Source organism: Ictidomys tridecemlineatus, chromosome 8, assembly GCF_052094955.1.
Source record: "Ictidomys tridecemlineatus isolate mIctTri1 chromosome 8, mIctTri1.hap1, whole genome shotgun sequence".
In the NCBI taxonomy this organism is placed as follows: Eukaryota; Metazoa; Chordata; class Mammalia; order Rodentia; family Sciuridae; genus Ictidomys; species Ictidomys tridecemlineatus.
Window position 1 is genome coordinate 108690021 of NC_135484.1, and position 24129 is coordinate 108714149.

General features: G+C 33.8%; 1 protein-coding gene across 5 annotated transcripts in view; it reads right to left on the reverse strand.

Moving 5' to 3' along the window:
* The window catches only part of Ubr2 (ubiquitin protein ligase E3 component n-recognin 2), a 141721-nt gene that overhangs the window by 57747 nt on the left and 59845 nt on the right, over positions 1-24129 (reverse strand). For 4 of the 5 annotated variants that reach the window (XM_040282678.2, XM_005318681.5, XM_005318682.5 and 1 more), the window contains 11 exons: positions 14952-15115; positions 14765-14864; positions 13853-13981; positions 12366-12549; positions 9814-9875; positions 9041-9151; positions 8306-8371; positions 6630-6752; positions 6434-6497; positions 5350-5474; positions 3205-3257 (listed from right to left, as the gene is read on the reverse strand). In XM_040282678.2, the coding sequence (XP_040138612.1) occupies positions 3205-3257; positions 5350-5474; positions 6434-6497; positions 6630-6752; positions 8306-8371; positions 9041-9151; positions 9814-9875; positions 12366-12549; positions 13853-13981; positions 14765-14864; positions 14952-15115 (1181 nt within the window). Of the gene's footprint in view, positions 1-3204; positions 3258-5349; positions 5475-6433; positions 6498-6629; positions 6753-8305; positions 8372-9040; positions 9152-9813; positions 9876-12365; positions 12550-13852; positions 13982-14764; positions 14865-14951; positions 15116-24129 lie in introns of those variants that run through there. The other variant, XM_078020004.1, reaches the window with a different exon arrangement.

Genomic DNA, 24129 nt, shown 5'->3' on the forward strand with positions numbered 1-24129 from the left:
TCTCAAAATAAAATAAAAAGGGTTGGGGATAGAGGTAGAATGCTCCTGGGTTCAATCCCCAGTACAAAAAAAAAGGTGCTGGGCTGGAATTACAGCTCAGTAAAAAAAAAAAAAAAAAAAAAAAAAAAAAAAAAAAAAAAGGGGATATTACCAAAAGTTCTCTAAAGGTTTAATGCAATACCAATCAAAATCCCAACGGCATTTCTTGTAGAAATAGATAAAGCAATCATGAAATTCATATGGAAAAATAAAAGACCCAGAATAGCAAAAACAATTCTAAGCAGGAAGTGTGAATCAGGCAGTATAGCGATACCAGATTTCAAACTATATTACAGAGCAATAGTGACAAAACCAGCATGGTACTGGTACCAAAACAGGCAGGTGGACCAATGGTATAGAATAGAGGACACAGAGACTAATCCACAAAGTTACAACTATCTTATATTTGATAAAGGGGCTAAAAGCATGCAATGGAGGAAGGATAGCATCTTCAACAAATGGTGCTGGGAAACTAGAAATCCATATGCAACAAAATGAAACTGAATCCCTTTCTCTCACCATGTACAAAAGTTAACTCAAAATGGATCAAGGAGCTTGATATCAAATCAGAGACTCTGCGTCTGATAGAAGAAAAAGTTGGCTCCGATCTACATATTGTGGGGTCGGGCTCCAAATTCTTTAATAGGACACCCATAGCACAAGAGTTAATAACAAGAATAAACAAATGGGACTTACTTAAACTAAAAAGTTTTTTCTCAGCAAGAGAAACAATAAGAGAGATAAATAGGGAGCCTACATCCTGGGAACAAATTTTTACTCCTCACACTTCAGATAGAGCCCTAATATCCAGAGTATACAAAGAACTCAAAAAATTAGACAATAAGATAACAAATAACTCAATCAACAAATGGGCCAAGGACCTGAACAGACACTTCTCAGAGGAGGATATACAATCAATCAACAAGAACATGAAAAAATGCTCACCATCGCTAGCAGTCAGAGAAATGCAAATCAAAACCACCCTAAGATACCATCTCACTCCAGTAAGATTGGCAGCCACTATAAAGTCAAACAACAACAAGTGCTGGTGAGGATGTGCAGAAAAGGGTACACTTGTACATTGCTGGTGGGACTGCAAATTGGTGCAGCCAATTTGGAAAGCAGTATGGAGATTCCTGGGAAAGCTGGGAATGGAACCACCATTTGACCCTGCTATTGCCCTTCTTGGACTATTCCCTGAAGACCTTAAAAGAGCATGCTACAGGGATACTGCCACATCGATGTTCATAGCAGCACAATTCACAATAGCTAGATTGTGGAACCAACCCAGATGCCCTTCAATAGATGAATGGATAAAAAAAGAATGTGGCATTTATACACCATGGAATATTACGCAGCACTAAGAAATGACAAAATCATGGAATTTGCAGGGAAATGGATGGCACTAGAGCAGATTATGCTTAGTGAAGCTAGCCAATCCCTAAAAAACAAATACCAAATGTCTTCTTTGATATAATGAGAGCAACTATGAACAGAGCAGGGAGGAAGAGCAGGAAGGGAAGATTAACATTAAACAGAGACATGAGATGGGAGGGAAAGGGAGAGAAAAGGGAAATTGCATGGAAATGAAGGGAGACCCTCATTGCTATACAAAATTACATATAAGAGGTTGTGAGGGGAATGGGAAAATAAACAAGGAGAGAAATGAATTACAGTAGATGGGGTAGAGAGAGAAGATGTGAGGGAAGGGGAGGGGAGATAGTAGGGGATAGGAAAGGTAACAGAATACAACAATTACTAATAGGGCATTATGTAAAATTGTGGATGTGTAACCGATGTGATTCTGCAATCTGCATTTGGGGTAAAATTGGGAGTTCATAACCCACTTCAATCTAATGTATGAAATATGATATGTCAAGAGCTTTGTAATGTTGTGAACAACCAATAAAAAAAAATAAAGTAACACCTACCTAATGTGTATAAATTAAAGTGAACAAGGCTAGGGGTATAGGTCAATGGTAGAGAGCATATATTGAAGTCATAGTTTCAACCCCCAGAATCACTTTTAAAAAAAAGGTAAAAAAGAATACATATATTAAAATATTAAAACCTTGACAAAGTTCTAGGAAACTCTCTTCCACTGTTAGAACTGGGAGTAGAAATTGATAACATTTTGAGGAAGGCAATTTGGAGGTTATGTATTAAAATACATATGCTTTCTTTTGATTCTGCAGTTCCTCAAAGAAATACTTTTATACACCAATGACATGTACTACTGTTCAGTACTTTGTTCATAATAAAGAACATCAAATATCCATCAACAAGGGAGAGGTTAAATACATTATAGTACGTAACTATAAAGAAGTGAATCCATTTTTTTAAAGTATGTATATTCCTAGCCATTGACACATACATACAGATACAAATGTTATGAATATGGAGAAAAATTTAGAGGAATATATAATGTAGTAGAAATCACATAAGTGGTTGGATTATGGTGATACTTTTTTCTTCCTACCTTTACCTTTCTGTATTTCTCTAAAAGCATGTCTTGCCTTTATAATCAATAAAAATAAAGACACTGTAGGGGCTGAGGTTGTAGCTCAGCCATAAAGTGCTTGCCTAGTATGTGTGAGGCACTGGGTTCGATCCTCAATACACACAAAAATAAAAAAATAATAAAGGTATTGTATCCATCTACAATTAAAAATATTAAAAACAAACAAAGACACAGCAGTCGGAGTGGGAAGTAGAAAAAAAAAAGCAAGACTAAGAATCTGCCTCAGTAACTTCAAGAGGATAAACTAGTTTATTCAATGGGGTACATACTAGACAATGGAGAAGGAAGCACTCAGGACTATCTGATAACTTACCGGGCACATTTAAATGCAAAGAAAGAAAGCAATTTTAAGAAATTACAATGTATTTACTTTGATCACAAGTCAAGACCACTGGTTAGGTTAATTATTATTTGAAACTATTAGCTATGGTTCCTTCTGAATGCTATGAAAAATCCTCATGTTACTTTATATTGCTGAGTGCAGTGCTAGATCATAAAAGTGAGATGTTCAGCTCAGAAGTATAACATGAAAATGTCACTCTGAAAGCAACAAATTCATCCTCAGTTTCATCAAAGGAAACACTCTAAGAAAAATTACTATTAAAAAAAACCATAAAATGTGAAATAACAGGAAAGATACTCACTTGAAATGGGCAACTGCTTCAATTACACTCTCCATGCCAGTCTCCTTGTTTTCCTAAAGGTACAGAAACAAGTAAATGTGCTTAATGTTAATAACAACTGATATCAATTTGAGCATGATGCTTTATCTCTATAACCCTTATGGCAACCCTATCAATGGATATATTATTATTCCTATTTTTAAAGATGAAGATATATACATTCAGACTTTTTGCAAGCTGATGTTCCAAGTTATAAAAAATCACTACCATATGGGACAAAGGTAGTAGCTTTCAAAAGGAATTAAATAAAAATTCAAAATGTGTAAAACATTTAAAAAGAGTTTGGGTAGAGTATAATATTTTGTGAAATAGTTATATTAATTTCTTATCTATTTTCAGTGAAATAGCACTTCCACTTCAACAGAAATTCTGTAAGTAAGGAAATCTCTCGTCAAAATGTCTGAGAAATATAGTTGCTGTCACTTGAACAAAGAATTTGTATCACTCTAAAAATGTGGTTTTAGGGATGAGAATTATAGCTCAGTGGTAGAGAGCTTGCCTAGCATGTACAAGGCCCTGGGTTAGATCCCTAGCACTGCAAGAAAAAAAAAAAAAAGCCGCTTTAAATTTATTCTTCTTTAATGTGTAGATTAAATTATGTAACAACCCAAGATTGATTTTCTACATTAAAAAGTACAAATAATTTTTATCCTGACTAGATATCCAGTAATAAGAAATTACTAAGTACTGTTGGTTTCTAAAACGTGATGATGATATACATAAATTTTTTTAAAAGAGTTCTAAACTCTCTTAGATCAAAGCTTCTCAATCTTGGCACATTGACATTTAAAACAGATGATTCTTTTCTATAGTACTGTGCACTGTAGGATGTGTAGTGGCATCCCTGGCCTCTACCCATTATACACTAATAGCACCCTATAACCTGTACTGAGTGGAGACACTGCTAAATATCTCCTCCATAGGAGGCAAAAACTTCCCTGGTTGAGAATCACTGTGTTAGGTATATAAAGTCCTACTTACAGATGATGGTAAACTTAGCATTCTATACAAAATAATCCAATGGGGCAGAGGTTAATAATTGGGGTATAGATGACAGAAGATTGGCCAACTGTCAAAAGCCAATGATGGGTTTATTATGTTTTCTATTTCTGTACAAGTTTGAAATTTTTCATAGTAAAAAGTTTGAAAAAAGTATTATTATGTAACAAAGATTGAAAGCTCAGAAGAATAAATGTTAAGGTTGAAAGTTTTGATTAATTCCAAATTTGGGAAAATATCGTGAAAAACTTCAATGAAAATCAAGTTCCTTCCCAACTATTAGAGTTGAGTTTCTGAAAAGCTCTATGGCTGAAAAATAGGTAGCTGAGGAACTTATGGCCCTGGGAGGAAAACAATTCAACCTATAAATATTTTTGTGATTATTACTTTACTTTCACTAAAATGAAAAAAAAAAAAGGCTCTTTATTAAGAAAGAGAAGCCAAGTATGATGGCAGATGCCTGTAATCCTTACTGAGGAGGCTGAGGCAAGAGGATTGCAAGTTTGAAGTCAGTCTTGGGCAACTTAGCAAGACCCTGTCTCAAAATAAAATATAAAAAGGGTTGGCTAATATAGCTCAGTGGTAGAGCTATATTACCTTGCCTAGCATGTATGAGATCCTGAGTTCAATCCCAGCACTGATAGGGGAAAAAAAAAGAAAAAAAAAAAAGAGAATTTCTGGATGCCTGAGAAGGAAAATGCTCTGAAAATGTAGTCTATCAACACACGTGGGTAGGTATTTCTCATTCCCAACTTCAATGTACTACATTACAAAGTATTATTTATAGTCATGGCAATTCTGTATTAAAGATATAACCTCTCTCTAATGGATACTAAAATTCATTTCAGGACCAGCTTTTTTTCAGCATCCTTACATCTTTCAAAGTCTTATTGTAAAAGATTCGATTCTTGTTTGGCTTTCTACCACTAGTCCCTAGTACTCTTGTCTTCTAATTACTTATAGTTAGAGTAACTGGAACTACACATATCCTAGAAGTGTAGTTTTTACAAATATGGGAAAGGTATACAGGAGTAAATCTATACATAATAAAACTGTAAGGAAGGAAAAGCTTATTATATTTTCCTTTTTAAAAATATAGGTACTTACATCTTCAGGTAAAGATTTTACCAATTCACTATGAGCCATAGGTTTGATGCTCAACTGATGGATAATCTCCCGCTTAATTTCATCTGTAGTATTAACCTGTCCAACCCCAGGACTAAATCTTTCTCCTGTCAAAAAGGAAAAGGTATATATATATATATATATATATATATACACACACACACACACACACACACACACACACACACACACACTTAACAATAATTATGTGATATATATACTTCTAATTTATGTAACAAAACACATTGCATAGTGGGAAAGAAATGATTAGTCATGAACCAACTAGGGAAAGAGCAGCTCCTAACTGTACTTCTGAGTCTCAGACACAGCAAATGAATGCAGACTTCAGGCAGTAGAGAGAGCTCTGGTTGCTATTTTGAAGGAAGGATCAGAAAAAGGGTAGAAAGGGATACAATATAGTCAAGGGAACTGCTTTCACTGCATCCTCCTTGTGACAGTAAGGAGGGAGTCTTCTTTCTGTCTAGTAGCAAGTGAGATATCACCTTTTGAGACCTTCTTCATGCATCACCTCCCATCAATAATCTGGATTCTTTATGGACTATAAAGCATCTGGCTGAATAGCAGAAGTGACAGAAGGTTAAGGGACAAAAGAATCAGAAAGATAGGGGTGGCTGAGGACTGAAAAGACAGGTAATAAGACAACTGTATCTATAGGCCATAGGTCTCCATTCATTTGGAAATATATTTGGAGTCAAAACATATGTAGATATCACAAAACCAGGGAAATATCTAAGATATAAATTAGCAATAAATGGCTTCTAAATGTTCTATCCCTTTCTTGCTAAATTCTCCTGTTTCCCCAAACATACAGTCTTCCAGTTTATTCTACTTCTGAAATTGTCTTTTCTCCTCTTTCTAAAGCACCACAGAACCACTTCTCCCTATATTACAGTAATCAGAGGGGAGGGAGGAACAAAGGGATGTTCTAATTCCCTTCCCCTAAAACTGAGTACATATCTTCTCATAACAAAACACAGTTCAGAAATTCTGAGCTATTTTCTACCACAAAGTCCAACGTAATTTATAACAAACAATATAAACTTACCAACAAGCATTATAATGAGATACAGCATTTCTTCTATTAGAGTATTGTTCTGCTGAACAACATCCTACAAGCCAGGGGAAGATAACATTCAAAGATAAGAATATGCATACTGTATTCTCTCAGAGGACTAACATATCCATGAAGAATGAAAGATGCTTCTTTAGTGATGGTTGTATCTCTTAAAACATACCCTTACCTTATGAGTAATTTCAGAACTAAATCTTTTTCCATAGTCTGGTGTACTGAAAATCTGATAAAGTTCAAAGCGGCTGAGCATTATCATCAGGAAATGATTTGGATCCATCATGGAGACACCTGTCTTTTTTGTTTGTTTGTTTAAAATAAAGGAAAAGAGGAAGGTCAAAAGGGACACTAAACATTTAATGAAAGATATATAGGTGTGCACAAGAAAAAACAGCTTATTTGTTTACCAATTACAATAAAAGATAAAAACTCACTTATCCTAAACCCTACATGTGGTAGCTGACAAATGGGAACAGGAATCTAAATTGGTAAAGCAATACCCACAGAATAAAAACCCTCCAACACTCAAACCCACACATTTGACTTTTTCAAACTTTTTTTTCTTTTAATGCTTTGAAATCATTGTGTTCCTATGAATTTGATTCAAAGGTTTATTATCAGGGTTCACTATCTGGACTCTGAGTTAAATGCCAATTAAGTTCCTAGAATTTAAAAATAGGCATTATATTAAATTATTATCAAGATGCCTTAAATTTTTTTGGTGTGTGTGATAAGCATTATACTGGCTGAAGAGACAGCTTTTACATATTAGTTTCAATTCTCTTTTAATTTCATTTGTAAAAATTCTAAATCAACCTAAATTTTAATTTACCTGGAACCAATAATCTTTTCTATATTTTGATTTATCTTTTTTTTTTTTCATAATTACTATATTCATTTAGCAGTAACATGGAGCAACCACTGTGTGAACAAGCACTGTGCAAGGCAAAAGGGGCAAAAAAAAAAAAAAAAAAAAAAAAAAAAGAAAAAGAAAAGAAAAAAAATGAACACAGTTGCCACAGTTTAGGGAAGATGGTGGGGATAAGTATCATGCTATGGGTTCTCACAAAAGGGATAATTGGTCAAGTTCTAGAATGTCAGATAAGGACTCTTGAAGAAAGTAATAAACTAAACACTAAGACACAGTGGAAAATAACTAAGCTAGGTGAAGGGAAAAAAAGCAGGGAGAAATATAGGGATCAAAATATATAAATGTGCAAAGTTTTAAGACTTAAAGAGATAGCATGGCAAATTCAGGGATCTTCAAGGTAGTTAAGTATCTGAAGCCTTGAAAATTAAGGGGCTTAAAATTAGTTAAGTAACTAGTAAGAGGTGGTGGCACAGGAGGCTGAGGCAGGAGAGGCCTCACAAGTTTGAAGCCAGCCTCAGAACTATAGTGAGGTCCTAAGCAACTTAACGAAACCCTGTCTCAAAATTTAAAAAGAGCTGGGGATGTAGCTCAATGGTTAAGCACCCTTGAGTTAAACACCAGTAAACCACCCCTCAACCAAAAAATTAGTTAAAGACAATCAATAACCAAAGGATGGTTTTCAGTTTTCTGACTTCAGCAACTGTGTGATCTATGGAATAACTCAACAAGGTAGGGCATCTAAGACAGGAAGAAAGTAAGAAGGAAGTAAGAACAGTTATTTTGACTATGATGAACCAGAGATGTGCCCAGGAAACCTAGGTGGATATGTTCTACAGACTGGTAGTCTGAGTGTGGAGCTTTGCTGGATAGGGCTAGGCTAATTGTAGATTCAGGAGTGACTGATTACAAGTGACTGGATTCAGTGGAAAAACAAGTAGTAACCAAAACCTTTAGATTCAATACTTTTAATTCATTACCTGAAGCATCACTATATCCTTGTCAAACATCTCACGTCTGCATTTCACATTATGGTAGTAATAAATCTAAAAAAAAAAAAAAAATTCATTATATTGGGTAAATAGGCTTTTACTAGTACAACTATCTCCTTGTCCCTCACCCAATTATAAGCACATGGGTGTGTGTAAGTATAAGCACTGGTATGTATATGATGTGATTTCCTGAATGGTTAACATTATCTTAGTACAGATTAATTAATTAGAAATTTCCATGTGGTATCCATTCTGATTCTCATTTTGCAGTCAACTTGAGATTCCCAACAAAATATAAAAAGTTGTTACTTCATGAACGTTTAGAGCTTCCAAAAATATGAAAAAAAAAAATCCATACTAAGCCTTAGTAAAGTTTAAAAAGTGAAATTTCAACTTTAGATCTCTACTAAGAGACCTTTTATTTTTTAACCCAATTTAATATAAATAGATGAAATTTATAACTTTATTGTTTTTTACTATTCAACTGTTCTAAAAAATATTTCAAGAGAAAAATTTGTAATTTTGTTTACTGACAACCTATAAATAAATTTTCAAGAAATTGAAAACTGGTTTAACATTACGGTTATCTTTTAAAAAAAATTTCATATAGATTTAAACTTTCAATAACTAAATCCACTGAAAACTACAACCTTCATAGAGGCCAATGAATGGAATGAAAACTACACAGAATAAAAAAAGAAAGAAAGAAAAGAAAAAGCTTACCTGGTTTACTAGTGAGAACCCATTTCTTCTCCACATCCCAGCATGTACTTGGGCACATAAAACAAGACATCTAAGAGGGTGTTCAATCAACATTGGTGGGCTAAGTTCACTCTGCAGATTAAAAAAAAAAAAAAAAAAATTCATAGAACGTCAATTCCAAAAAGAAACTTGTTTGACAAGAATCAAAATTTTATAAAACACAGGTTAAAATTATTTTACAGAATGTTTGGGTGACAGTTGATTCTGTGTCAACTTAACTGGGGTCTGGTACCTAGTTTATGGTCAATAGTCTAGATGTTGTCAAAAGTTGTTTTTTATATATGAGTAACATTTCAGTAGACTTTGAGTAAAGTAAATTACCCTCCATAATGTTGGGTAGGCCTGATCAATTCAGCTGAAAGCCTTAAAAGACCTTTAAGGTTCCTGAGGAGAAGGAATTCTCTCTCCATGATTGTCTTTGTTCTTGAGACTGCAACATTAACTCTTCTCTGGGTCCCTCCAGTCTGTCAGGTGCCTGTAGACTAGATTTGCTGGCCCTATGATCGCATGAGGCAGTTTCTTAAAATAAATCTTTCCTTAAAACACACATGCATACATGCACGCACACATTTTATGGGTTTTGTTTCTCTGGAGAACCCAGAGTTGCTGGTATTACAGGTGTGTCCCACCATGCTTGGTGAGAACCAAGATTAATAAAAGTTTGTTTCAATTTGATTTCAAATACAAGGAACATAATAAACAGGTACTTTTGTTTAAATGCCAGAACCACTTACTAGAGGTAGGAGCTCTGGAAATTTATATGCCACTTCACTTTTGCTTAATAATACATGCAAACCTGCATGAAAAAACAAACAAAAGTATTTCTATTAAGTTAAAATAATTTAGGAAAAAACCCTAAATATTCACTCAACTTTATTATGTAAATTTTTTGTTTATTTAGGAACCTGGATTACAACTTAAGATATAAAACAAACTATATCCAGAAATGAAGCTTTTCAATGGTTATTCTAATGAATCTCTATATTAAAAGTAGAATTAGAAGTAGCCTTAATTATATATCCCAACATACTTTGATGACATTAGAAGTAAATGTTAGATGTACAAACACAGCAAAAGCAGCTATATAACCATCAAAACAATTTTTACACATGTTATGCCAACTTTAAAAGTCATATTTCACTGGGTCATAGAGTTTATTCCATTTAAAGGATGGGTGAAAGATCCTCTGGCAAATAAAGAGAAAATGGCCTGGATTCAAGGTTTGCACTGATTTGCACATCAGAATTAGGTTCTCCAGAACTTCTAGAATCAAAGCCTTTTTTAGTTCCTAATTTCAAGGGGCTCTTTTTGTGGCTTGACCTTAGTTAATTCTGATTATGTCCTGTTTCTGTCACTGCCTAAATAGAGAATGCTCTTTACAATCCTGTCAATGTACACTGGCCACCTTTCTCATCCAGGAAGACCTGCATTACTGACCCATTCTAATAACTTGTTCTCAACAGTTATTGCTCAAGTTCTGTTAGCACACTCTCCAGGTTATTAAGGACCAGTTTTATATGTTTCCTTAGCTCACCAATTATATTATAAGCATTCAGGACAGGGATCATCAAATACTGTGAGATGACTACTCCAAAATATTCACTGCACAAATTTCGGGAGGTAAAGACCTAGGCAGAGATTAGTACCTTTTTAGAATACTGACTTTCTTCACTCTGCAGATTCAAAACAAAACAAAAAAAAATCCATAGAAAGTCAATTGCAAAAAGAAACTTGTTTGACAAGAATCAAAATTTTATAAAATACAGGTTAAAATTAAAAGTTAAAAGTTACAGTTTCAGCTTGTAACACATACAGATTTTTAAAGGAAAAAGAGATCAGTGGATGAGTTGGACATGGGACTCACTTTCCTTTCTTTTAGTCCAGTCCTTCTCCAGAACATGCTATCAGTTGTCTATGTTGAGAACCAACAGTTTTTAGTTGCTCAATACACTTATAAAAACATAACTGGGCCCAAACAATAGGAGAAACTTTTTTGTATGATTACAAATTCACTCTAAGTAACTATCTAATGTACTATTTCAATATTCATATGTTTAAGAACAATTTCATAAGCCTCAGAGTGAGTAATCTCAACTTTCTACAATTTCAATAACACATCCCCAAAACGTCTGGCATACAAAGGTCTATCAGCAGGACAATGTGATAATACTTAGAATAATGAAAAAAATGTTTTCAAAATGAAAGAGGGATCACTACTACTGACCCCATTTCATTAAAAAGATAATGAAGAAAAACTATGAATAACTCTAGGCTCCTAAATTCCTTGAAACACACAAAGTACCAAAACTCACACGGATAAATAGATAATCTGAATAGGCCTATAACTATTAAAGAAATTGAATCAATAATAAATAATCCTGAAAGCATAATATAGTTACACTAGTAAACTCTACCAAACATATAAGGAAGAAATAATACGATTCTTCACAATCTCTTCTAGGAAAAACAAAGAGCAAAAAAAACCAAAAATTAAGTATGATCCTCTATATCACATTAAAAATTACCCACAAACATAGGGTAAATAATATATTCTGCAATGGGTAACAATATCTACTTTTCTGATAACTTCTATTTTCTGAGTTAAAATGGAACTCAAGGGAACAATGGTGTGTGAACAGGATAAGAATATCCAGAATCAAGAAATATGGAAGCTGTACTGAAATGAATTTGCAGAGATGAATAAGTGCATATTCAAAGTGTTTGGCTGCTGCAAGATGGCAGTTTCAGATATTTTAACAATTACAAATTACTTATAAATCAACTACCGAGTTTAAAAAATCTATCACCTCAATATGATACTCATTCAAAACAAAACTCATTCATAAACTTCTGTTTAAAAGGTTACCAACAATGTGTAAGAAACAGCTTAGAGGGAGAGAAAGCCTAGGGTGGCTTTGGTTTAATAGCAAATATGTAAGTGTGGATAAGTTTGATTTTTAAGAACACAAACTTTGAAGCTGGATTGAATAAACAATAAAACATGTAGTATCTGTAGTTAAGTCTATGGTACAATGGTTATAAACATGGCCTGTGATGCCAAACAGCTTCAAAATGCCAATTATGATTCTTCTTTGCCATGTGACACTAAGTACACTCTATGCCTCTGTCTTCCAACCTGTGAAGCAACTAATATTAATACCTACCTCATGTGATCATCAAATAAACACATAAAACTCTTAGAATAATAGATATAATAGTAGGTACTCAAAAATATTAACCACCACAGAAAATTTTTAGGGTTCTTTTTTTACGGGAAATGTTTTACCTGCAAGTAAGCGAGAAACTGGGAGGTGAATGCTAACTTTTTCTTGGGAAACACAGTATCTGATAGTTTCCACTGAATGTCCACAAATGCTTAGTGTGATTGGCTGTTCACCATCAGTAAAACCACCATGACACTGCATCAATACAGCAAGGCATTTCTTGTAAGCTTCAATTAACACTTTTTCCTAAAAAAAAGAGGGTTTTTCTGTAAGTTATTAAAAAGATTTGGTTTCTACAACATTGAATGAGCACCTCAAATTTGATGATGATTAAGTACCTCAAATAACAGTATGGACAAAACCAAACTCAATCCTCCCTCCCAAACTTGGTCTCTTCCAGTGGGCCCTGTCCCAGTGAATGATATCTCCTATCAAGGAAGCTGCTTGCAACCTAAAAGCTATTCTAATACTCCACTTTATCTCATTCCACATTTGTCTCATATATTACCAAGCCGGCAACTTCATCTAAATATTCCTCAAAACTAGCCAAAAATTTTCTATCTTCAGTAACTCCAAGGCACAACCAACCATCTTTCTGGTCCATGCTTCAACTCTTGCCCCATCCACCCATTCTCTATAGAGTAAATTTTGAAAAACATGTAAATTGGATCCTGTCACTTTTCTGCTTGAGGGTCTCCAATGGCTTCCCACTTCAATAAAAATGTAGTTCTGAACTTCCTTCCATGGCTTCCAAGTCCTGGAAAGTTAGATATTCCTGCCTGCCTCTCTGCCCTCAATCTCTCTGCTTTAATTACAGTGCTTTCTCATAGCTCCAGGAACAACCACAGTTCTCCTCGCCACAGAATATTATAAAAAAGAACAAAGAATATTCCTAATTCGGAGGAATATTCCTAACTCAGAGGAATATTCTTTATTCTTTTTAATATTTTTTAGCTGTGATTGGATACAATATCTTTATTTTATTTATTTATTTATTTTTATGTGGTGCTAAGAATCGAACCTAGTGCCCTGCACGTGCCAGGCGAGCCCTCTACGCTGAGGCACAATCCCAGCCCCTCTTTATTCTTTCTTCAGCAAAATTTACAAAGTTCAGATCTCCTTACATATATTCATATGCTCCTGATTCCCCAATTTATAAAAGTTCTTATTTGTACTTTATTGCCAAAGAAGGCTAAAGAATTTTAAAACAGGACAAATAAACCAACAGTAAAATTTTTATTTTTGGATAAATTTATAAATTACTATTTTATATGCTCAAAGTATAGAAAGGATTATGAAAAAAAGGAAGATATAGTTATATTAGGGAAAAGAGAGAGTAGATTATTTCCTTCTCTATTTACCAAGGTTTTTCTTAAGGCTTTAAAAGTTTAACATTCTTTATTGGATTTATAGGTAGAAAGGGAATGCATGCTGTTTTGAGCTAAGCTATAAAACTACTTTCTTCAAATCTCTTCAAATTTTACTTAGGATTCTGTCTATTTCCACTCTTTCATTTTGCTGTTATCTTTCACCCCTAGAAGAAACTCACATCTAAAGCACACCAGTCCTGCATCATTGAAATGACATGTGTTAGTTTCATTTGTAGTGTAAAGGCTGCTTCCCATTCTGGTTCCATTTCAATATGTTGTCCTACTTGACGGGTGATTGGATCCATTCCCTTAAAGAAAGTAAAAGAATTTTATATGAATAAAAACCATACCTTTTCTCTTATAAGAAAACCTAAGGAATAATGCAGAAGAAACATATTGATTATAAAATCATACAAAGTCAAAGTCTTAACAGGAAGCTTCCAGTAGTATGAGAAGTGATAGCTTTTTAAATTATAGATTTTATGTAACATTCTCTAAAATACAAGGAAAAAATTCTAGTAAAATATAGAATGAACCATTTTAGGGGTAATCTCTAAATCTGCTTCAGATAACAAAATACTTCATTACTTCACTGTAATAATCTTTCAAATTCCTTTTTAACTCTATCATTTATGTTTAAAAAAAAAAAAAAGCTTTTTTAAATTTTATATTTTTGGTGATGCCAGTCATAGAATCCAGGGCCTCAAACATGCTAATAATAATAAGCACATGTTCTACCACTGAGCTACATCTGTAGTTCCCTGTAGTTTAAATGTTACTGAACTGATAAATATATACTAATGGTAATCAAAAGAATACCAAATACAAAAAAAAGCACTAGATGCCAGAGCTTTTGCTGGACACTCTATACCTTTCTAAGAGTCTCCAATTAGAGAGGACTTTCTTGATCCAAATTGTAGCCATTCAAATTGATCTTTGGGAAATATGCTCAAAATGAAAACAACATTAAAAAGCCACAAATAAACGAACAAGCAAAAACCACAGAGAGAAAGGTTTTCAGTTCAATGAACAATAACAAAAACAAAAAAATTAAGATTAAAAATAGAAAAAAAGTGGCAATTTATACATACCTGCATGCATTTCAGTAATTCCAAAAAGGCATCAAACCCTTCTAGAAACTTCTGCCTCAGCTCATCTGACCATTCAGTTGGTTTGCTAATTAACACATACCTGAACAAGATAACAGTAGCATTGAACATATAAACATTAACATTTTACAAGTTGTTAACTGGTTTGACAATTAAAAAAAAAACTTACTTGAGATCTAAAATAAGGCTCTGAACTCTCCTAAATTTGAAGGCTTGTAAAGCAGTGTATCGTTCAAACTGAAATCTGCCCTGGGCATCTCGATGTCTCAAATGATCCATGAAAGTTTTAATAATTATGGTCATCAGATTTTCTTCTGTGATGAGCATTCGAGCCTAAAACAAAGTATATCAGAGTGCAGATAATCAAAAGCTATTTACTAGGAAGCTAAAAATGTCAGTGACATTGTGCAATTTAAACTTTTTTTCAACACAACTATAAAACATCATAAATGCATTACTGGATATTTCTAAATAACAATTACTTACTCCAATTGCCACGTGTATGGAGCAACAATTATATCAGATGCCAGAATGTTAGAAGACAGATCCAAGGCTCATTATTCAAAGATAATTCAGGGTGGGGGATCTGAACCAGGCTGCAAACTTTCCTTAACTGAGACATTTAGACACCTATAATGGTATGGTATAATTATTCTAGGATCCAGAGGTTTATGGCACAGATTTTTTAGAACTCAGTATGAAACTATATTGCCTCAATCTCCCTAGTTGAAATATATTTTTGTTTTCATTTCTCTATAAAAAATGTATATACAAATACATATATATACACACACTCACACATAACATACTTTTGAATAAGGGATTATGTGTAAATGACATCAAATATAACAGGTTAAAAAGTAATTTTCCTAGGTCCTGAGATCTCCCATCCAAATGCAGATACTATTAGCAGTTTCTTGAATTCTTCTAGAGATGGTATGTTTATATAGTGTTTATATATATATATATATAATTTATAACATAAAGTATACATTAGGCATATAAATATGGATGTCTAATTATCTCTCCCCATCCAAGAATAGCATATCATAAATACTATTCTATTATCTTCTATTCATCATATCTTAATTAATTAACTAATTAATTTTTATGGTGGTAGGGATTGAACCCAGGTCCTTGCACATGCTAAGGAAGTACTCTACCAACTGAGCTATATCCCCAGCCCTATATAATGTATTTTAGAGACTGTCCCATATCATTTCATATAAATTTCCCTCATTCTTATCTTTCTTTTTTTTTCCCTGGGGAACTATGGAATGAACCCAGGGATATTTTACCACTGAGAACATTTCTAGTCCTTTTTTATTTTAAGGCAGGGCATCCTTAAGTTGCCCAGCCTGAACTTGAACTTGCAATCTTCCTGCTTCAGTTTCCCAAGTTGCTGGGATCATAGGCATGTACCATTGTGCCTGGCTCCCTCATTCTTTTTAATTATCATCAGGTATGTTTTATATCGTATTTTATTTAGCCAGACTCTTACTGTTTCCAGATCTATGCTATTACAAAAGATGTTGCACTAAATATCCACTGTGTATAGTTAAAAGAATATGTATAGAATAATTTCCTAAAGTAGAATTACAAAATTAGTATACATTTTGACATTATTACCAAACTGTCTCCAGAAAGAGGCTTAATAATCTATAAGCCCAACCTAATATATTACCCTTACTTTAACTCAACGTAACTTAAACACTGATGTTTACCATTCTGATCATGATCTTTTTTATTACAGTAAAAATGGTAATATTCAAAGTAAAATTAGACAGACTTAACTAAGGAAAATTAAAATAATCAGAATAACAGAGTATTTTCCAGTGAAGAATAAAAGTCAAGTATGAAGGGCAAAGAGTGTTAATAGGTTAAACAAAAGGATTTTCCTTTTTATTTGTTGTTTTAATTGATTTTTGAGGAAGTTAAATAAGTGTGATTCAATTCCACTGAGTTATGGAAAAATTCTGTAGAACTATTTTAGAAGACTTAGAGCAGGTCATAAAACAAGTTTGATGAAGGGGCAACTCAACATTGTTAGAATCTAAATCTCACAATCAGGGTCCTTACTAGCATTTTTTATTTCAAACAAATGTTAAAAGAGATGGTTCAACTACTACATAGTTTTAGATTAGATTCTAATTGTCTTTACCAGGTGACAAATAAAAACATTAACAGGGTGGCCCATCAGTAATGTCCCATTAAAATGGGAGTTATCCTGGCATTTCTACTTCTAAAAAGATAACTAATGAAATATATCTTCCAAAGTTAAAAACAGAAGGATTAAAAAAAAAAAAAACAATCTTATGTATGTACATGGCTTCATCACTTTATGCCCAGATTGTTGCTAGCCTTTCAAGGTTTCAAGGTAATTTTTAGCACTAAATATCTAACATTAAGTCCTAGTACTTCTTATCACATATCGTTTAAAAAAAAATCACTAGTTTTGTTTTTTATTTGGGTACCGAGGATCGAATTCAGGGGCACTCAACTACTGAGCCTCATCAGCAGCCCAATTTTGTATTTTATTTAGAGACAGAGTCTCATTGAGTTGTTTAGTGCCTCAACCTTTTGCTGAGGCTGGCTTGGAACTCCTGATCCTGCTGTCTTAGTCTCTGGAGCCACTGGGATTACAGGCATGTGCCTGGCAAAAATCACTAGTTTTTATGCACAATCCACTTTGCTTTAAAAGGTATTAGCACTACTTACTTTACAGTTTTTCTTCTTCTTCTTCTTCTTTTTTTTTTTTGTAATTCATATACAATTTTACATTATAAGGCACATCACACATTTAACTGCATATTCAAAATGGGCCAAATTCTCCCTTAATACTGAAAAGCTTCACTGAACAATAACAATGACCTATGCACACACTTTGGCAAATTAAATGCTATAGAATGTTACAGGGATAATGCTGACTGGGGGCACATTTAAGAAAATAAACTGGAACAACCATGATACTAATCACTTGAATTATAATTGGTCAGGCTATTTAAAATTGAAGACTGGGTTAACTGTATGGTAATTCTGATTCAAAAGGTAACACTGCTTTAAAATATTTCACTATTATATAGGACAAGTTATTTTTAACAAGGGTTATATATATTAGAATTACTAATGGAGCTATTCCAGAAAAGCAATGCAAATACTTTCTGCTCTTAGTCAGGATGGAGTATCCTGAGGTTGACCAATAATTCTTCCAGGAATAGCGGAGGGAGGGAGGGAGGGAGGGAGGGAGGGAGGGAGGGAGGAAGGAAGGAAGGAAGAAAGATCTAGAGGAAGAGAGAGGGAGGGAAAGGAAAAGAAATCCTTAGAGAGCTGCTGAAACAAGGACTCCAGGGAATAGAATCATGGAGAAAGGAAAGTCCATAGGGAAGTCAGCCAACATTTTGCTGCAGCTTCTCTGTTGGCATTGAACTATTTTGGGAGGGATATGAGGGAATTAAAGATCCCAAATTAAAAATTAGAAGATTAAAGATCCCAATGAAGAATGTACACAGCTGCTATTATTACAGAGAACACCTGCTGAGATTTTAGCTATCTCAGAGGCCAGAGTTCTAGTAAGAACAGAAGTATGGAGAGCTGAGCCCAACATTTTTTCAGTTTCCCTCTCAAGTATCTGAAAAACTCTGAAACCCTGTGGGATAAAAATCTGAGAAGAGCAGAAAGCCTCCAAGAATAAAGTAGTGATGTGGCAGACTTAGCAAGATAAGGAATAAAATTAGATCTCACAATCCCATAGAGGGCAGGAATTTCAGGCTCTCAACTGGGAACCCTTAGACAGTTATATCTAAGGGTAAGGATAAACCAGAAGGGAAGACTGAGTTCTGCCAAAACAAACTAGAATCCTATCAATCGCTGATTGGTCTAAGGTGATCAGCCTAGTTCTATTTGCTGAAGGAGGCCACAATATGCCACCCCTAAATATGTCACTTAGACAAAAGGATCATTTTGAGCTGAATGCAATTAAGGAGACACTATAAAAGCACTAAAGACAGAGCACATATTTCTCTTTTGTAAATACCTTTTCCTTTACCAGGAAGGAAAAGGCAACTCTTATCATCTAAGTTGACTTGAAAAAAAAAACTCACTAAACAACCCTTATTTACCACATATTTCTTAAGTTACCTTTTCATAACCTGTTTTCCCCAATTACCCCCAAACCCTTCTTCCCACACTTTATCCCCTTTATTTATTATTTGTTTGTTTTTGTGGTGCTGGTGACTGAACCCAGGGCCTTATGCATGCAAGGGAAGCACTCTACCAACTGATCTATATCCCCAGCCCCCTTTATCCCCTTTATTAAGATGGTATGTAAAATGCAAATTCTAACCACCACCTTGAGTCACATTTCTTTCAGAATTTCCATGTGTATGCATGAAATTAAATTTGCTTTTTCTTTGTTGATATGTCTTCTGTCAGCAATGAGCAGCACCCTGAGTTGCTGAAACTGGGAGGGTAGAGGAAAAGTTTTCCCTCCCCTACACTGCCTAACAATGTTACATAGAATTCTCTTAGGAGAAAGATTTAATTTAATTTTTAAAATATTGTCCTACCCGTAAGGCGCAGACAGAGAGAAAGAATGGTATAGAAACCATATTTGAAAAATTATGGCTCCAAAATTTCCCAAACTGACGAAATACACCTGTCTAGAGATTTATTAATACTACCAAATTCCCAGGATAATAAAGACAGTCATACCTAGTCAATTCATAGTGAAAGTGTTGAAACCTAAGATAAATATTAGTAAAAAGTTGGTAAGCATTCCAACTTGTTAAAAGTCATGGGTGTGTGTGTTGTGGCTCAGTGGTAGAGGTTCAATCCCTGGCCCCACATAAAAATAAAAACAAAATAAAATAAAGGTATTGTATCTATCTACAACTAAAGAAAATTTTTTTTAAAAACTCATAAGAGGTAAGAAAGACAAAACACAACAAAAATGAATAAATTGAAACAAAACTACATGCAATCCAGATAATGGCATTATTAGACAATGACTTTAAAACATTCAATTTACATGTTCAGAAAAATGATGAGATGACAAATTTCAGTAGAAAACTGGAATCTAGAGCCAGGTTTGGTAGCGCACACCTATAATCCCATGGTTTAGGAGGCTGAGGTGGGAGGATTTTTTTGCTGAGGCTTGTGTATTTCAAATCCAGCCTCAGCAATTTAGTGAAGCCCTAAGCAACTCCGCAAGACCCTGTCTCTAAATAAAATGTATTCAAAAATAAAATAAAAAGGGCTGGTATGTGGCTCAGTGGTTGAGTGCCTCTGGGTTCAATCTCTGGTACAAAACAAAACAAAACAACAAGAATCTATAAAGAATGTTAGGAGTTCAGCAAAGATGGAGCAGATATACTTTTCTTTATTCTTCTTGTTAAGTATAACTGCAAACCCCAAACATCATATGCAAAAGAAATATAAGACTCATAAAAGGTGAAGAGAAGAAGACAAAATGGCTAGGATATCCAGGACCCAAGGAATGACATGGTGGTGGGTTCCCTGAGTTGTTTGTTTCCTCATACATATTTGAATTTGAACTGAAGAAGCTGGCAAACTGAAACACCAGTTGGGCCCAGAATTAACTAGCTAGTCAGCCAGCCAACATTTAAAAGGCCTGCTGTTTGTAAATATAGGAAAGGAGTAACAGCAAGACAGAAGAAAACTTTCAGACAATAACTCCTCTTTCCAGAAAAGCACACAGAAAAAAAAAATCTGTGACTCCACTTCCACTTTTTTTTTTTTTAGAGAGAGAATTTTTAATATTTATTTTTTAGTTCTCGGCGGACACAACATCTTTGTTGGTATGTGGTGCTGAGGATCGAACCCGGGCCGCACGCATGCCAGGCGAGCGCGCATCCCCAGCCCCTCCACCCTTACAAGGCAGTAATGTGGTGCCCAACTATAGTTAAGATGCATGCTGTGACCGCTAGGGCAGTGCTATCCAAAGTATGGTCCATGAGTTAGCAGTTTGCAAACTGTCGATTGTTGTGACAAGAAGTCTCCAAAAGAAGGTAAATCAACTATTTACAACAGTTTACTCAGGTGACATTTTTTCCACAGCAGTGGAAAATAAGCTAGTGAAAATAAGTTAGAAATCTCTAACAATTTTTGCCTAAAAGAAGCAGTATGTTGATTTGCATTCTGGTACAGTTATTTTATCGTGAACTAATACTCTGAGCAAAGTTGTTCTAGAGTAACCCTTAGGAGAATACTAAATAATGTACAAGTTAGTAAATAGGGATATAAAACAACTAATCAAAATATTATAGAGGAGATAAAAACAAAAATAGATGTGTCAAACAGAAAAAAATGTAACGTAGTAAACAGAAAGTCAAATGTATCAGGGCTGAGGTTGTGACTCAGTGGTAGAATGCTTGCCTCATAAGTATGAAGCATTGGGTTCTATTCCCAGCACCACATATAAATAAATGAATAAAATAAAGGTCCGTCAACAAAACCAAAAAATATTAAAAAAAAAGAAAGTCAAATGTAGCAGGGATTATAATAAAACAAATAATATAGTTAAATTATTAAGGAAGTGTCAGACTTGATAAATAATGCAACCCAAATATATGTTTTTAATAAGAGACACACCTTGAATGTAAGAATACAAAAAGGTTTTTAAAATATAATAATGGAAAAAGATACATTAGGCAAGCACTGGCCAAAAGTAGTTGTTATGATTATATATCAAGGTCAGAAGCACCATTTGAGGTAAAATGATAAAAGAATTAATATAGGAAATCCAGAAATTGTAATTTGTATGTACCCAATCACACAGCTTCAAGATATATAAAGCAAAACCAGATAATTAAAAGGAGAAAGAAACAGATTAATAAACATTGTGAGAGACTATAACACAGCTCCACACTGATAGGTAAAAAAATCAGTAAGGCCACAGAAGACCTGCACACTGAATAAACTTGATCAAACTGATATTAACACTGCACCTAATAATGATAGAGTGCACATTATTTCCAAGTGCACCCTAAACATTTATCAAAACTGAAAATAGGCCATAAGCAACCCAGGGAGACCCTCAAAATAAAATATAAAAAAGGGCTGGGATGTGGCTCAGTGGTTAAGTGCTCCTGGGTTCAATCTCCAGTACAAAAAGAAAAAAGGAAAACAAAACAAAACTGAAAATACTTTGAGCCATAAAACAAAGTTCAACAAATTTCAAAGGATTCACATCATATAGAATATGTTTTCTGACATCAGTGAAAATAAGCTAGAAATCTCCAACAAAATAATAACTAGAAAATACCCAAATATTTCAAAAACTGGCAACATACTTCTAAATAATATATGGTCAAATAAAATATCATAAAGGAACAGAGTTTTCTGAATTGATAATAATGATGTGGAAAAGTGTGGGATGCAGTTAAAATTATGCCCGATGGAAACTTAAATTTTAAATGCTATTATTAAGAAAGAAAGACTCTTGATTTTTTTTTTCTTTTTCCTTTTGGCACCATGAATTGAACCTAGGGCCTTGCACATGCTAGGCAAACACTCGACCAGTGAGCTGCATCCCAAATTGATTAAATTATGTTATGTGCATGTACAAATACATAACAATGAAACCCATAATTATAATATACCAACAAATAGATGAAAGTCAATGATCTCAATACCTATTGTGAGAAACTACAGAAAGAATGGCAAAGTAAATCTAAACAAACTTCAAAAAAGAAAATAATAAGAGTAGACAAAAGAAAAAAAACACAAGTAAAATATCAGCTCTTTGAAAAGAAAAATGGGAGAGATCTCTAGAAAGACTAATCCGAAAAACAGAAAAATTTAAATTTAAATAGGTCTACAAAAATTACAGATCTTAAAAATATTAAACAGAAAATAAAATAATATCAGGAGCAATTTAAATGAACATAACTGGAAATTTAGGTGAAATGAGCAAAGTTGGAAAAACACCATTGTTTTTATTAAAAGAATACAATGTTCAAATAGTTCTATACCTATTAAATTAAAATGGTATGAAAATGTTTTCACAAAGAAATTTCCAGGCCCAAATAGTACACCAGAGAATTCTTCTCTATAGTTAAAAACACAATAACTTATCTTACATAAATTTTTCCAAAAACTAAAATATATGTCAATTTAATGAATGAGTTATCCATATTCTTTTTGCCCCCACATTTTTTTATTGGTACATTATAGTTGTACATAATGATTGCATTTGTTGTTACATATTCATATATACACACAATATAACAATATAATTTGGCCAATGTCACTCCCCAGCACTTCTCAACTCCTCCATAATCCTAGTAACAAACCCCAAAAAGGTCATTACAAGAAAAGAAAATTTACATCTAATCTCTCTCACAGTAGCATTTAAAAAGAATCAAGCAATATAGAAAAAAGAATAAGAAATCACAATCACATTTGTCTTATTTCCTAGCAATAACAATAAGACATTTGAAAAAAATCAATTAACATAAAATCACCTTAAAAGACAAAAGGAGAAAAATAATTTACATGGTCACATCATCGAATCATTTTCCTGAATTCACAAAAATTATATATCTATTCACATTTGTGTATTTGTGTGTGTGAACAGTGTATGTTACTTAGGATTGAACCCAGAGCCTTGCGCATGGGAGGCAAGCACTTTACCAACTGAGCTACATCCCAAGTCCTCTATATACCATTTAAAAACAAACAAACAAAAATATCTCACAGGACAATGAATAAAAGGGAATTTCTTTAATTAAGAGTATCTATAAGCAATCAACCAAATAAAACCCCAAAGCATTATATCTTATGATGAAATATTAAAAGTATTTTCCCCTAAGATGAGAAATGAGATCAAGATTCCTGCTTTTTATCACCATTTGTACTCAATATTGTACTGGAGGCTCCAGTCAGTATAATAAAGAAAACAAAAATGATGTAAAGATTGGGAAATAAGAATTAAAACTGCCTCCTTCATAGCTGATAAGACTATGTACACAAAAAATCTAACTCTCGAATGCTGATAACATGGGTGGGTCCACTAAGTGAAAACTTATTGGGCTGTAGAGTTACCAAGGGTTTACTTTTCTGTATATACTCTATCTCAATTAAGTCAAAATCCCAAACCAAACAACTGCAAATGCCTAGGCCCCATCTCTATAGTCTATGATTCTGGGAAGAATGGGAAGAAAAAAGGCAACATAAAACTACTTTCAATAGTTCCAGAGTAATTTGGAAGCATGCCCACTGTCCTAGAGTAGAGAAGGATACTAAGTATGTACGTGACACTAAGTTAGGGGTAAAGGAGAGGATCTGTTACTAAAGAAGTATATAATTATGAAAATTGGCTTACAAAT